The 15785-nt window shown below is 46.8% G+C and overlaps 1 protein-coding gene across 7 annotated transcripts in view; it reads right to left on the bottom strand.

Annotated features, from left to right (window-relative positions):
- DNM1 (dynamin 1) overlaps nucleotides 1–15785 on the bottom strand; it is a gene marked incomplete at both ends in the record, with an annotated part of 61526 nt that overhangs the window by 9710 nt on the left and 36031 nt on the right. For 4 of the 7 annotated variants that reach the window (XM_080356042.1, XM_080356041.1, XM_080356047.1 and 1 more), the window contains 7 exons: nucleotides 39–209; nucleotides 1391–1402; nucleotides 2606–2717; nucleotides 3317–3426; nucleotides 12887–13000; nucleotides 14244–14255; nucleotides 15473–15524. In XM_080356042.1, coding sequence (XP_080212168.1) covers nucleotides 39–209; nucleotides 1391–1402; nucleotides 2606–2717; nucleotides 3317–3426; nucleotides 12887–13000; nucleotides 14244–14255; nucleotides 15473–15524 — 583 coding nt within the window. The remainder of the gene's footprint in view (nucleotides 1–38; nucleotides 210–1390; nucleotides 1403–2605; nucleotides 2718–3316; nucleotides 3427–12886; nucleotides 13001–14243; nucleotides 14256–15472; nucleotides 15525–15785) is intronic. The other 3 variants (XM_080356045.1, XM_080356044.1, XM_080356043.1) reach the window with 2 other exon arrangements.

A 15785-nucleotide genomic window follows, 5' to 3' on the forward strand; every position in this document is an offset into this window, starting at 1 on the left:
TGTCTCCCCGTCTCCACTGACCACAGTGTGATAAGTACATTGTTTATCATGAGGTGCATGATTGTCTTCGGCATGAGGTCTCTGATGGTTTTGTTGACAATCGCCATGTAGGAATCCACCAGGTTCCTGATCGTTTCCACTTGTCTCTCCAGCTGAGGGTCCATGGAGTGCATGAAACTGTCTGATCCGTTCTCCTCTGCTTCACTGGCCTGCAGACAAAAGGAGAAACAGACTGGTTATTCAGACACTAAATTAGCTTTTCATGAGAGAGCAAGAAAAGAACGGAATACGCAGGAAGTGCATGCAATAAGACTTATTTAAACTTGCATTTTGAGCTCAGATTATCAATGCACAGCTCAGCTTGTACAGACTTCTCCAGCTCAGATCAGAGGAGCTTTAACAGCAAAGCCACTCTTGTAGTAGAAAGTTACTACACAAAGGTCAAAGGCCTGACCAACATTCACAGGTTATGGCTCTAGTGAATAGTCAAAGCTGTATTTTAGTGCTTCTAGCTTCCTGAAAGGCCCTTCATCTGAGCTGTTTTCCACATCCAGACTCAGTTTAGACCTGAGAATCACTCACCATAAATTAAGTCTTCCAGACTCTCCTACACGCTGCATCTTTATCCTCATTACACAAATGAGGAAACAGATACAGGTGAAATAACTGCTCACCTCAGCCAGATCACAAATGGAATAACCTAGAAAACCTTCCTGATCACTTCATCTGCAAATCCTGCATTGTAAGTCATAATTATCTTCTCATTCACACCAAGCAGATTAATATCTTCCTGTCTGCCTGAAATGCATTGTTTAGCTTTCTGTAATGTAAAACCTGGACTGTGCTGTTTGACAGCAAGCAATCACCAAGGCTCACCCATTGCAGATCCATTTCAAAGCCACAAAGCATGAAAGGCTGCTCCATTTCTCAAAACTTATTAAAAAAACCTAAACAACCACCGTGATTTTTTAGAATGAAAAACCTTTCTTTTAAACCATCCCAGCCTGAAGGATTTGCAGCAGTGTAGGAAATCACTTCTTGTTCATTTGAGCTTTTCCTGGGAAGACCTTACATAACGAAGGAATGCCAAGGTCTCCCTGAGGAACAAAGGAAAGGAAGTGGACATCATATGGGAAACCTTAAAAAAATGAGGGTAAAAATAACCCAAAAATAAGTTTGCACCAAGATTCAGAAATCATACAAAAAGGGAGGAATAAAAAGAAAAAAGACAAACTCAAAGTAAGAACAGAAACAAACAGCAGCAATCCAACAGGAGGTACAAAGAGGAGAAGAAGCAAACGCCTCTCAGGAAACTGTGACAAAAGGTAAAAACAAGAAAACTATGCGGTGAGAGCCCCAGGGGGCAACACGGGCAGAGGGTCAGACTTACTTTGTCCTTGTCCTGGCAGGTCAGTTTGAGCACATGTGGAAAAAATCAAAACAAAAAGGGACAAAAAATAAAAGACTTAGTTGGTCTCAGAATTTAGAGAAGATCCCACAATAGCACTGAACAAACAGAAGACCAATCCCACTAAAAATACATAAATACCCAAATGATCCTGGAAGAGGAGCGCGTGAATTGTTTGGCTTAACTGAAAACCAAAATGGGATGATCTGCAAAGGAAATAATTTTGTTAGCAACAAGGGGCTATTTACTTACCTACAGTGGCTACTTGTTATTTTTTACACAGATTTTGGGACAGTCAGCCTAGCAGTCTGTTTCTATGTCAAACCTCTCCATTTGCACACCAATAGGTGGCACAGGTTCTTTAACAGCATTTAAGGTGCCCAGTCTGGTTCAAAGCCAATTTGAAGTCACACCACTGTTAAGGTCCAGTCCCTAATCTTTTTTATAATACCAGTTTGTCAGGAAATGCCTTAAATCAAAACCCCACAGTCTTCAAGTGTAACAGGAAATACGAATGCAAGTCTATTAGAAGCAACAAATGCAAACAGATAAGCAATTATCACTTTTCTAATGGGAAAGTATTTATAGAAGCTTCCTCTCCCAGAGGAACAGAAAGGCTTTGAACAGGAACACCACAACTCTCTAGAACATCCTTTTAAAGCAGAGCATAATGCTGACAGCAAGTGTTGCCAGGCAAGGCTAAAGGAAGAGATAAGAGGTCTTGCTAAAGTAGCATATTAAGGTACCTACCAAGCAAAAGAACAACTCAGAGAACATCTCTTCCTAACTGGGCAGGAGAAGGAAAGGGAGAACAACTACAAATAACCCAGAAAACTCATAACAAGGCTGTACAGTAAGTGTTACTGCAATGGCACCATTCCTTTTCTCAGCAGACATGTACCACTTCATAGCCGGGTAGTTAACTGTCCTCCTTACATTGGGAATTTAATGCCCACAGAGCAAGAAGGGTTTATCAAGGCAGTCTTTGCCTGCTTTATTTCCCCCCTGAAGCTGCCAGTTACTTTATCCCAGGCTTCCTTAAAGGAAGCATCAGAACATAACAAAAACTTTAAATTTTCATCCCTTGGCTCAGGAAAGAGACAAAAACCTTCAGAGTTAACTTTAACATAAGAGGATGCAGCTATCTAAGATACACACCGTGCTCCTTCTCCTCCCATCGCTCTGGCTGTAACTTACCCCAACACGCTCCGGGTAGACTCCTGCACGAAGGAAGGAAGCCTTCCAGCTATCCACCTCCTCCTGGGTCTCGCAGGCCAGCTCCAGCTGCCGGTAATCCTTGTACACATTCCTGAGAGGAAGACAAACGTTTTATTCTTCCCTGTTGCAAAGCAGAGGTTTGCCCATATTTGACAAAGATATCAGTGACCAGGGAATCTTCCTGTCATTTTAAGACAGAGACAGTCCCTTGCTAGAACCCTCAGGATGACCCTGCAGAAAGGACATGGTTTTTTTTTTTTTTAATGAGCAAGTTTGATTGCCCCCAAATCAATTGTGTTCCAACGGCAACTGAAAGAGATTCCATTTTCAATTCTGCTCGCTGCTGGACCGCTCCAGCCAACCTGGGTCCACAACCTCCTATGGCTTTTCCTCATCACTAAGAACAATGGCTATAAATATACAGTACAGCCAGACCCAGGTAACCACACCAGGGCTGAAGGCTGAGGTCACGCTGCAGGCCATGTGCTGCTGAAGAGAAAGCGGCACACACCTCTAAGACCTAAAAGCCTGACTTAATTCCTTCCAAAAGTCCCCATCTCCTCCTTAAAGGATACACACCTCTTTCCTGAACAGCTAGCCCAACATACACATCTCTACTCTTTCCTATAGAATATTACATAAGTCCTGTCCCTAGCTTCAACAGCCTGGCCTGTTGAGATGCGGGCGTACCTCTGTTCGGTGTTGAAGAGAGCAAAGATGTGCTTGCTGGACATGAACCCCTTCTCAACATCTCGCAGTTTCAGGTTATCCACGGGTAACATGTACTTCTTCTCCTTCTCCTGAAAAGGGGATCAGTAACAAGTCACTCACTGCTCCAATAAAGCAGCTTGATGGAACCTGTCAGCAATACAGCCCCCTCATCACCAGGGAGGCATTCTCAACCCAGGTCCTCCAGTCCCTTCAATCTGTGAGAAAAGGGAAATTCTAGAAAGAAGAGTTTGTCCTTCCCGACTTTTTGTGATACCCATTCCAGCTGGGTACTATACCCCAACATAACAAGAGAGGGAGCCATCACACTGGTCTCCAAAAGGCAGAATGCAGCTATCCAGGACTGAAACAAACAGAATATGCATGTGCGACTGTCCCCTTGTGAGCATCTCCTGTATCTGTAGACTTTTCGTGGCCAGAAAACCAACAAAATGTGATTGCTCTCGGGAGAAACTATAAAAAACAAGGATGGTCAGTGAGCAGAGATCCTGAGAGTGAGCGAGAAAAGAAGAGCAGGGCACAGCAGGAGGTGACAAAGCTGCTGAGTGCAAATACCCAGAGGATGGCAAGTCCAGCCTAACATACTTTAAGTTTCAGCTCAATTGACTTGAGCTTGATAAGGGTACCAGATGCTTGACAGTTCAGACATATCCCAAAGATCAAACTGCACCAAGTCATCACTAAAGTTATGCAACAAGAACACCCCAGAAAAGATCACTGTGTCTCAGAGACACCAGGCTAGGAAAGCAGGAGAGCTCTTTCAAGCAAATTTCCCTGGATTTATTAATATTGTTGATCAGTCTAGAGGTGGGCAAGCATTTTTGCAGTGGGACATCTGCCAGCCAGGCACTGATCTCTGAGTCACAAAGACCACTCCAGGTTCTATAAGTCAAACGGTTTCCAGCTTCCTATTACTTTGGGCTATTATTATGCTGGTTTAGGTTGAACTAGTGACCTAGAAGTGAAGTACATCAACTGCTACATCCCCAGGCAACACAATCCCCACTGCAGCCTCACTTAACTGAACTCCCTGCACCCACCCCACAGAGTTTCTGTGATAGTAAGAAAAAAAAACCCTGATGTTAAAGCTGTGTAGGCAATATCATTGTGCATTAGAAACACATCATTCCATAGAAATTTAGCAACAGAGTCATTCTTCAGGAAAAAAAGTCAAAAGGTAAGGGAATCCCATGTTCTACGTATCGAAACACACGCTCTCTGCCAGAGTTTCAACTTACATCCCTTCCAAGCTCTTGCATAAATGCTGCCACATGATCAAGACAACACTATCTCTGCATGCTGATCTTTCCATGCACCAGAGGAAAGATTGTCTGTCTGCCACCCTAAAATGTAAGTTGGAGGACTGAAGAACAAAGCAACCAGGACAGTGGCACAAGGCAAGAAAAGCCCCGAATGCTGCAGGGCCCCTGCACTCTCCATCTCCCCACAGCTCCCCCTCCGGGTCCCCCACTTCAGTCTTTCCAGCTTCTCAGTTTTCAACCCAGCCTGTTTTATATCAACACTCTGACTTCATTTCCTGAATGTAGAGACAGGAAAGCGTGGAATGAGCTGCCAAGGGCTGAGCCTCTCAAAACTTTGGCTGAGCCCTCTACCCATATGTTAGCAATCTGGCGGTATGTGCTGTGGCTGAACTGCATCCTGGCCAAGAGGGGAAAAGGGCTTCTCTCTCTCTAGCTTTCCAGACTTGGAGGGAGGGGAAGAAGAGAAAGAAAAGCCACCACACATCAAAATGGGAAAGTAGTTTGTAAAATACTATATTCAAAGCCCTTAGTCTCATCCCAAGAGGCTTACGTTGCTCATATCTCCCCTTGGCTATAAAAAAAAAATAAATCAGACAAAACACTCAGCAGCAAAGTATATGTTATGTAAAACATGCACATTGGCTGCAAGTTAATCTGTAGAGCCATGAGGACAAGAGGCAGCGAAGTGGCAGAAGCACTCGGACTGGCTGCACCGAGCAGAACACGGATGCTCAGTGTCAGCCAGAAAACACAGACACAGGGCTCGCTACCCTGAACCAGGGCTGCTGCTCCCAACGGGAATCGCGCTGCTTGCATGGAGAGCTGCTGAAAGAGCGGATGGCGAGCTCCTTGCACAGGCAGGATAAGTGCCAGAGGATTACTCCCCCGCCCCCAGCACAGTGCAGATACAGCCATATGGCTCTGTACTTTGCATCTACCAAACAAAGAAAATACACATGGCCACGAAGGAGACCGAGATCCACTTGCCGTTCCAATTGCAGTGTGTGAAGCACAATAGCCACAGGAAAAAAGGGATGCTGCAGCTGCAGGCTGATGTTGCAACATCCTTATTGTGGGTACACACCTCCTTATGGTGGCTGGATTCTAGAGGTGGGTTTTGGCCAGAGACAGCAATGGTTTGCACTATCATCTGATTTATTAGTTGCTACCCTGTAGGTAATAACCTACAAGAAGTCCACCGAATTCAGGAGGCAGCAATCCAGCCTGACTCAAACATCCTCCCTTCTACTGGACTGACTCGACAGCAAGTGAAATTCTCCTGCTCTTGGATCCATGTGAAATGAAGCTGACAGATGCATGTGTGGGCTCCCTAAGGTTGGAAGTTGGCACTCACAGTAAAAGAAAGTAATTGGCAGAATTATTAGGTCTCAGTTTGCATTTGGAGCACAAATAAACTAATTAAAGGTTTCCCTGTAGCTGTTATGACATACACCTCATTTTGCAAAGAGAGAAGGGTCTGGATATAGGAGAAAGAACATGGCCATTGTTTTAATTGGTGGTCACGTGAAATTAGGAGAAATTCATCTTGCTTAAGCCTCTTAATCTCTTTTCCTTCTTGTAAGATGTAAATCACTACAGGTAAACAAACCTGCCCCAGAGATGACTGGAGTTTGTCAAATAATGTGTGTTAAACACATGTACAGCATTTTGGGCACTTCACTAATAAATCTCTACTCAAATGGTAAAATATTAACATAGTAATTGATAATAAATGCACTGTATAAATACATGCACACTAGAAGATTATTAGTAAGAAACCTCTGAAGAATGGTCTGCAAGTCAGCTGAGCATTTTAAGTTGAACCCCCACACAAGACATTACTAACTGCTTTTTGCTTCTTGTCTTCAGAGAAAATGCACATTAGAAGAGCCGAATGTTTGAGCTGTCATCCTTCCAGCCACCCCACAACATATGTGCATCTCAAGACCATCTTTCCAAGACACAGCCCACCTGTATCACTTAACTTACACCCTCAGAGCATGATTTACTGGACACTGTGATCAGCACTCCAAGCTGCAAAGCAGCTATAACGGCTTGTTTACATCAGAAAGCTGCATTGGTTTAACTTAAACAACACACCCTAAGATTTTAAGCTGATTTAGTTCAAAAGCTCTGTAGACATTAGGCCTGGACTCAAGTGATTAATCACAACCGTTACTGTTGGCTTAGTAAGCACAGCAATGGTAATCAACTCACCTGCACTAAAGTTTTCATTTACATCAGCTGAAATGATGTGCACATTTAAAGATGCAACTAAGTGCAACCCTAGAAGGCCATCAGGGGGTGTATGAAAAGGCACAGGCAGAAACTGAGTAGCTTAAGAGAGGCAATAGCACCCAAAACTCTACTGTTGTGACCTCTCTAAGGTTACAGCAACGTCACAGAATGTTAGAGATTGGAAGGGACCTCAAAAGATCTACTCCAATCCCAATGCCTTTGCAAAGGACAAGCAGGTATTTCTGCCTACACCCATCCCTGTGCTAGGGCAGGGATGAACCATCCCCAAGTGTTTGACTTGCTTTGATGAATGTGACACACGTGCAAAGTGTTGCACACATCTGGGAAAAGGAGAGGGCTGGTTACCCTTCCCCAGTGCACGGTTAGAGCCAAAGTGGGAGTTCTGGGTGTTCATAATTTCGGCCACAAATCTTAACCCTCCAGCGGCATGCACACAGGAGAAGGGGATCCTGGAGGGGAGACACGCAGGGTACATAAAGCTCTCTTTATCCCTGCAGCATCAGGGGGAGAAGGAGCAAACCACGCGGGTGAGGGCGAACATCTGGAATCGTTACATGGGAGCCAAGCACCGCAGAAAGCAACAGCATTCCTCAAGTTTCCTCGCGGGGTAGGGAACCTTCCTTTCCCCCCTCACAACCCCATCCGTCAGCCGATTTGTTTCCTACCAACCTCCGGCCTTCCCAGCAGCCAGCAAGCTCCTCCCTCGAGTCTAGTTAAGCTTTCCACTGCCACGTCAATTGAGGCAGAAGGACAGAAGGGAAGCAAGAAGGGAGGGAGCAAAAACCAGAAGAGGGAGGGAGGCTCAGCAATGCCAGGCGTAGTGGGGGGAGAGAAAGAGGGGACACGGATTGCTCCTGCAGTAGCCGGAGGTGAGCTGCAAAGGCAACTGGCCAAGGTGGGTCAAAAGACTCTTGTGAGGATTCAGAAGCAAAGGCTGGTCCTGTTTGAGCTTTGCTCCAGACCTCAGGCAAAGGGCTGATCTACAGGACAGAAGGAGATGAGGGTGCGTGGGGCCTGGGAGTCCTCCCACACAGCTCCACAGGGGAGAAAAGGAGTTGAATGAAGCAACAAGTTCTGCACACCTGGGTGACAGCCAAAACTTCACAGCATTTCCTCCTCAAACAGCACTGATTCTTTTTCTTTTCTCTTTCTAAAAAGGTGCAGCATAGCCCAGGTGGAAACCAGGTACCAGCCTGACACCAGCACTGGACGAGGAAGGAGGTCGACAGCTTGCTCCAAATTGGAAACATGCAGAGAGCAGCATTTCTTCTTTTCAGCTGCCAGAAAAGGATGTTTTTCCAATCAGGACTTGGACTTTCTTTCACCCCATCTCTGCCCCCAAAACCCCATCCCAAAAGCAGGGAGGGGAGAGGACTGATGAGCTGCTGATAGCCGGAGAGCAGACTGCAGAGGCTCCACTCCGTCTGCCCAGTGTTCAGACTACCTGTTCAGGACTACGAGATTGTACAGTAGTCTGCACATTGGTTAGGCTGTGCTGGGATACACCACACACTGCCAGTGCTGCACGGGGACAGCAGAGGGACACGCTTGGAGAGGGTGGGCTGCAGGGAGAGCCGCGAGGTTCCCTCATCCCTCCGCCTGGGAGGACAGAACCCTTCGGAGCCATGCTTGATGTTCATCTTCACCTGCATGTTCGCCAGCCTGCTCACAACCCTCTTATGCTTCCTCCCTCTCTCTCATCCCCCTTCTTATTTCTTTCAGCTTCATCCACTTGTCCCAGGGGTAGCTGTGTTCAGGGTGGCTTGTGTTTCACATGCTAAACTTTGCCATAAAATGTAGAGATAGACACAAGGGCCTGGCAGAGTTACGACTGCACTGTGCTTTGCTACCTGAGAAGGCAGGATTGAGCATAGGAAGGTGCCTGGAAAAAGGGCATTTCACATTGTTCAGAATGCTCATCATCAATATAAAGAAAAACCCACAAAGGATTGAAAGTTGGAGGTTTGGATGCTCTGGAAGTTGTGTTTGCTTTGATGCTTGTCTGGAAGAGAAAGAAGAGAAACAGTGAGTGAAAGTATAAATGAGGACTGATTAAGTTATCCATGAGAAAACATGTGAAAAAAGATGGGTGGATGAATGAAAGAGCTCCAGAGAGGATGCAAAGAGAAGGAACATGCTCCAGAGAGCACCTGAGAGCAGTGTGAAAGGAAGAAGGACCTCAGAGCAGACCAGTCCCTACAGTCTTTAAACAAGCTGGATGCAAAAGCCTGGCTGCAGCTGGACCCACCGCAGCAAGCTGAGCACTCTGAGCACTCACGGGTGTTAGAGAAAAGACACAAGGATTTCTACCAGCTAAGCTGGGCCTCAAGGACACAGACTGCTGGGGGGCGGTGCGGGGAGAGCAGAGGGGAGGGCATGTTTGTGCAGTGGGGGAATAATCTTGCTATTGATCAATATGTTTATTTTTAAACTAGAATCAGGTACAAGACATTGACAGGTACAGAATAAGCAGCTATCTAATGACTGTCAGTAAGGTCACATCTTCCCCAGGACAGAAGAGTTTTGTACTTCAAGCAAAAGAGAAGGCATGAAGACAGAGAAAGAGCTCAAGGACAACTGATGCAGCAGGAATCAATATGATGCATAAATATAAAGTACCCCACACACACCTGAGAGTACCTAAAACACTGTGCCCACCCCTCCTGTACATACACAGGACTCAAACACACTGCCACTGCATGCAACATATGAATGCTTTCAAACAAATAAAGCCATATTCTTCTCATGTAGTCACCTGTCCTCACAAGCCCCAAATTTCTAGTACATGATTTACCTGAGTAAGGACAGAAGGGCCCATCTGTATTGTACATTCACACAAATTCCCAAAGGAAACAGCAGATATATCCATCTACCCAGCTGTGCAAACACTGGCGCACAGTCACTCCAGCAGGAACAGCCACCCTTGCAGGGCAGAGCGCGCGGGGTCCCCTCCAGCAGCCGCTGAGCTTTACCACTAGGAACCAAGAGCAAGTTGCTTGTTGCATCTTGTCTACAAGGCCCCCATCACCAGCAGCTCTAGCCCAGCTCACAAACCCTTTTTCCAAGAGGCAGGAAAGCCCTGCAGAGAAGGTGCATTTCAGAAGGGAATCAGGCAGGACTATTCAAATTGAGTTCTTGTATCATGTCCATTATGGTGCTTGCTGAGCAGCCAGTGTGCTGTGGTGCTGCTCCAGCCCTGGGGACACTGTGGCCTCCCTGAGCATGGAAATCTTGCCTTATATTTCCAGCAGGCTCCTCCCCAGCTCTCCCCTGCAGCAATCCCACAGGGTTCAGGAGGTGCAGGTACCTCAGGGGGGTCTCGGGTCTTGGGAGGCCAGCTTTCTGGGGGGCCACTCTGCTTGGGGCCACAGGGTTTGACTCATTGAAAGGAGACAGGAAGAAAAACACAGAGCCCAGGAGCACACACACATGCTCTTGGCAGCAAGGCAGAGTGGGGAGCCAATTTCCACCCCCGCCTGGCCTGCGCTTTCCTTCCCCTCCCATTCCCCAGCACACTCCTTCAAGCCCCTCCAGAGCATCAACAGCCATATATCCCTGCTAACATGTACTGCTGGGCCCTTTAAGACATTAAGTTTCAGTTCCTTTCTTCAGAGGCAAAGGAAAAACAAGCCAGCACTGCGGAAAGACTGGTATTTCACTAATGGGGTCCAGATGTCTTCATTCCGCAGACTCTGGGTCCTGGCTTACAGAAGAGGGCAGGGAGAGGCTGTGCCCCCTCTCTTCCCAGCTCCAGAGGTGCAAGCTCAGCCTTCACCCTCACCCCACACCTTCCCCATCATCACCCACAGCTCTGCCACCAGCACTTCCACACACAGATCCAGCTCTCTCCCAGTTCCCTCTGGAAAGCTGCCAGAGCACAGGGGAACTGGGACAAGAGAGCCCACAGGAGCGCAGGGTGGAGCAGACAAAGCCTCCCGTTCCTCCCAGAGCTTAAACGAAGAAAGATTGTGGTGCACAGCCTTTAAAAACACATGAGAACACTTCAGGAGCTGTAGAGGACACAAGTCCTGAATTGGTACAGAAGGAGAGTTCCGAGATAGACACGCAAAGATAACCGTGTCTAACAGAGGACCACGCGCTGCAGACAGCTCTTTGGGATGGAGCCAGCTCCGTGTAGGACTGGGGTTTGGGATGGGAATCTCCATGCTCAAGGCTCTCCAAGATGCCCCTCAAATGCACCAGCTTTTAGCCTGACTCAACTACAGAGTCCAGGTGGACACTGGTTCCTTTCTCCCTTACAACAGCCAGTGATCAAGGGGTTGAACTTGGGGAGGGATCAAATAGAAACGTGCTTCCCTTTCCCCCTGCTCCCACTCTGCTGAGGACAAAGGCTCCTTTCTCAGAGGCAGCTCAGACCCCATCAGCACTGGTTCTGCATTTAAGGGATGGGGGCTGGCAGGGAACTGTTTTCATTAGGCAGCTCTACCTCTCACTATGCAGAAGGGAAACAGCACAGACCTCCAGTTTCTATTGACCCCCAAGGCTGCCCTCCCTCAGGAGGGAAGGGAGGTCCAGTCCCCATCCCAGGCAACTGGAACTTTATCAACAGTTTACATATCCCCACTGCAGCCCGCCCTCCCTCCCACTCCCCAGGGTGGAACAGGGAGTTCTAATCATCTCTGTAATACAGATGTAGCAGCTGGCTTTGATTAAACTACTTGGTGTTTATAACCACTCGACCTGAGCATGCAACCTAAAGTAAAGCCTCCCCAAGCAACTCTGAATGTAAAGGGCAGGGGTCTTAGAGCAGAGACACACTGATGTAGCGAAAGACATTTCAGTGCCTGGTTCTTTAATTAGGAAATTGCTGCCTGCTCATCCATAGCAGCACAGCAGCAGTCTCCATGCAGAAAGTGATATTTAGAGGCTGATTCATCACCGTATTTGTCATCATTTCCACCTGCCAAGAAATGAAACAGGCCCACTGACACGAACTAGACAAGAAGCCAGGCCTAACTGCAGCTCCCAGGCACACGATTGTGTGCCTCAGAACACCTGAGGGACACAAACCACAGCTACAGGCAGAACAGTCTCTTTATTTGCAATCAGAAACCCTGATAAACTCAGGATGCATGACTACACAACATCAGGCATTTTTCATCCCCCAGCACACTGAGTGGGGTTAACGGTTTCAATCATGTCCTCACCAGAACCATCCAGCTATTCTCTTTTCAAATTAATCAGAAAAGACAATTATCTACCTTTGTCTCGCACAGGCAGCAACACGCTGTTGACAATGATAATTTCAGCTGGAACCATTCTCTCTGCTTATATCACTTCCCACTGAAGCAGAAAGACACCACAGTACACTGCCAGAATTCCTAATATTCAAGATTTTCAAGCAGTTCTCCAGAGTAGGTCCATGTTCCTATCAGTGATATCCCACACATCACTGTACTTTTGATCAGCAGTACTCTAACCACTCACAATTCAAATAATTTTACAAATAATGTGTAAACCAGCATGTTCAATATAGAAGCATTAAAAAAAACCAAACCAAACATTCTTGCTTCCCAGGTTTAACAACTGAGTAAATTACTTAATCTCTTCAGGATTCAAAGTCAGAAGGAGCCAGCACATGACCTGCAGTTTCAGGTCCACAGCTCCTGTTGCCATACGCAAAAATGAGAGCACGTTTTTCTTGTGACCAAGGGAGATGCACAAAACCTCTGCCATTCTCCTTCAGGAAACTTATTGTGGATGCCCCACAAATACTGAAAAGTCCAAATCTTGCAACTAGTCTATCACACCCCTGATCACAGGTGCCACAGCAAGACGAGTGAAGGTCAAATTCATTCCAAGTGCCTGTCAACTTTCTGCTGAGCCAGGGCTTCAAAACATAGATGTTATTCCACATGCATTAAAAAAGCCATGTTCACATCAACTCAGAAATGCTGAGACCACAGGGAGCTCAGCCTAAGGACAACCAGAAGATACCACCTTATCCTCATCAGATGCCCAAGACTCAAGTCAGAGTTGAGCTACTCACCTCATCATCTTTGTACCAGGAGAGGTTCTCCGCTGTCAGCACAAACCAATACTCCTTGGAGCCTCCCTTCATGATCCCAATGTTGTTGATGGTGAGCCAGCCCTTTCGGATGACCTAAGGGGGTGGAAGCGGCAAGCATTAATGAGGGTTCTAAAAGCTTGGTGTTGGGTGACAGAAGAAAGATCAGAGGGTATCCCTACACAGAGTAGTAGGGAAAGACAAGGAACACCGTGCTCTCTGCTGCTGCCAGAGGAGCCCCCCGCTCAACTGGCCAGTGAAAGTCTTGGCCTCAAGAAGGCCAGGAATAGTACAAAAAGGACGCAGGAAGGAACCTGGCAGTGCTGTGCGTTATACCCTCTGCCAAGAGGAAAGGGATGCAGGAAGAACCGCATCAAGAACACCTCTGACACCGGCACGACCTACAAGCACCAGATCACAGCAAAATACCCAGAAGAGGCCATGCCTAGAGAAAAGCAGCACACCAGCACAGCTGTCGGCACACGTGGAGCGCTTCACCCAGCTCTGGGCGGGGGGAACCAGCTCAAGAACAGACGGGCAAGCAACCCAGAAAGAACTGAGTTGAGTGAAAAGGAGACACTAAGTATAACGGAACAAAATGGTGCATCTGGAATTAGTACCCTCCACTTCAGCATTCCCAGGTATTTGAGTAGTCATTCATTTAGGGCAAAACAAGTTCCTTTATGTTTAGTCTGTGAAGAAGCCAGGCTACCAGTTCTCTATGGAACTGCAATTCACTAAGTGCTGGTTTAGATCCTCACATACAGAGCAATCAAATGCAAGTATGCATCAGCTTAAATTCATTAGCTTTTGTGTATATTAATGCACTGTTAACACCAAAAACACCTGCATCCATGTGTACCTTGCTGTGTGGATGTGCTTGCTGAGAATGACCTGGCATTGAAAAGCCACACAACTGCACTGGATATTACCAAGTTGCACTGTGTGAGCAGCCTACCACAGAGGTACAGGATCCTTTTAATTGTTAATTTGCCCTCTCAAGGTAAACACAGGAGCATTGAATCTTTGTTTCATGCCTACTCTTAAAGCTGAGATGGTCCTATTCTCCCTGTGGACAGGAGGGGGCAGTGAAACAGAATCACACATCCTTGGATTACCGCTTCATCTCCACCCACTCACAAGATGAACCAGCAGTTCTGACTTTTTCTTCATCATACTAAGTTTTAACCTCATTTCTGCTTCACCTGTGCCTAGTCCCAGCTGCCCGCCTCTCCCCATCCAGCAGCAGAGGGAATAACTTGTGTAAGCACTGTTCTTGCCTTCCCAGATGCAACATCAATGTTCATTAGCACACCCTGCTGAGTGGCCTTCTACTCACCAGGATCTCATCCTGCAAAGGGGAACCATAGCAACAGCAGCAGAGCAGAGAGCAGGAGAGGAGCAAAGAGAGGAGAGATGGTTACTGGGAAAGCTGGAGCAGGAGAAGAGAGGCTCAAAACTAAAATAAAATAAATTGGAAGCTGGTACCAAATCTTTTAACCCCAAGGCGTTAACAACAGCAACCCCCATCCCAAAATAAAGTCTGCTAACAAAAAAGCCAAAGCGCTTTACAGGTAGATCCAGACTTTGCCCTTTGTGCTCTTTTACACCCAGCTTTTCTGTAGGGCACACTGCAGAGGATGGGGTTCCCCACACTGCTCTGAGATCCCATGAAACGGGCGGTTGGCCAACCCAACCTACTGCCCACCTGCCCACCAACAGCACTGAAACAGTCTGCATGCTCATGTGCAGGGAAAAGTGGTCACACATGTTATAAACAGGACAGATGTCACAGCAAATGTCTTTAAATGGGCTAAGCAAAAGCATTTGATTTGCTTTCATTCTCTATGAAGCTGCTTATAAGGCTTTGTTTCTACAAGATCTTCTGGCCTAGATAGCCTTACCATGTCCCCAGCAAATCTGGGGGAAAAAAAGTGTCATTAACCCCTTTTTCAATGTCCATACACCCCTTACAGCTCCTGAAGGAACATGGAACTCCTCTCTTCCACTGCTGTCTTCCCCCATAGGGGTATTTCCATATATACCCACTGCAACCATGGCTGTAATCACCCTTTGTCTCCCTGTACAGAGGTTTAAGTATTTCCAGTGAAGTTTACCAGAAGAGAGTCCATAAGCTCTCTTGAAATCCCTTTCCAAAGAGCAGACACCACTGATGGGAAAGACAACTACAAGAGACAATTCTATACTGTAACAGTTGAGACCTGGTGTTCTGTACCCCTCACCTCAGCAGACAAGTCAGCACAGCTAGTAAAGGGGCTGGACAAACTGGGATTTACACATTAATAGGGATTTCTACCAGAAAAGCAAGACTGGATCTTGGTTATCAAGCATCCCTCTGTAACGCTTTCCCTCCATTACTGCTACATGCTCAGTTCTTCCTGACTGCAATGAGCCTAACACACTGTCTTCAGGTATAAACAGAGCTTGATGAATAAAAAACAAACTTAAGAGTACTGCTGCATCCAGCCCAGCACTCGTCCACCTGGTGGCTTCCAGGCAGCAAACATGTCCTTCTTGCAGCAGTGAAGGAGATGGAACTTGGCCTACCTGGTTGCCAGCTGCCTTCTTCTTGCTCATCTGGCTGCTCCTCTGCTGAGCACTGCAAACAACAGCAGAGACATTCAAAACCCCTCAGGCTCCTCTTCATTACCTGAACCCTGCTCCCGTCAGATAGCTACTATAATGAGTTCATGCTCCTCACAATTAGCTTCCAAGCCTTGATAACCCAATCTATTTTCATCTGCTCTCTCAGCCTGGTCTACTCATCGCACTCCCACCTGGACCACTTGGGTCACTAACCTTCCACTGCTGCTGCTTTTTTCCCTCATGACACAACCCTAATACTCCAACTCCCCCTTGT

This window comes from Nesoenas mayeri, assembly GCF_963082525.1.
Source record: "Nesoenas mayeri genome assembly, chromosome: 18".
Lineage (NCBI taxonomy): Eukaryota > Metazoa > Chordata > Aves > Columbiformes > Columbidae > Nesoenas > Nesoenas mayeri.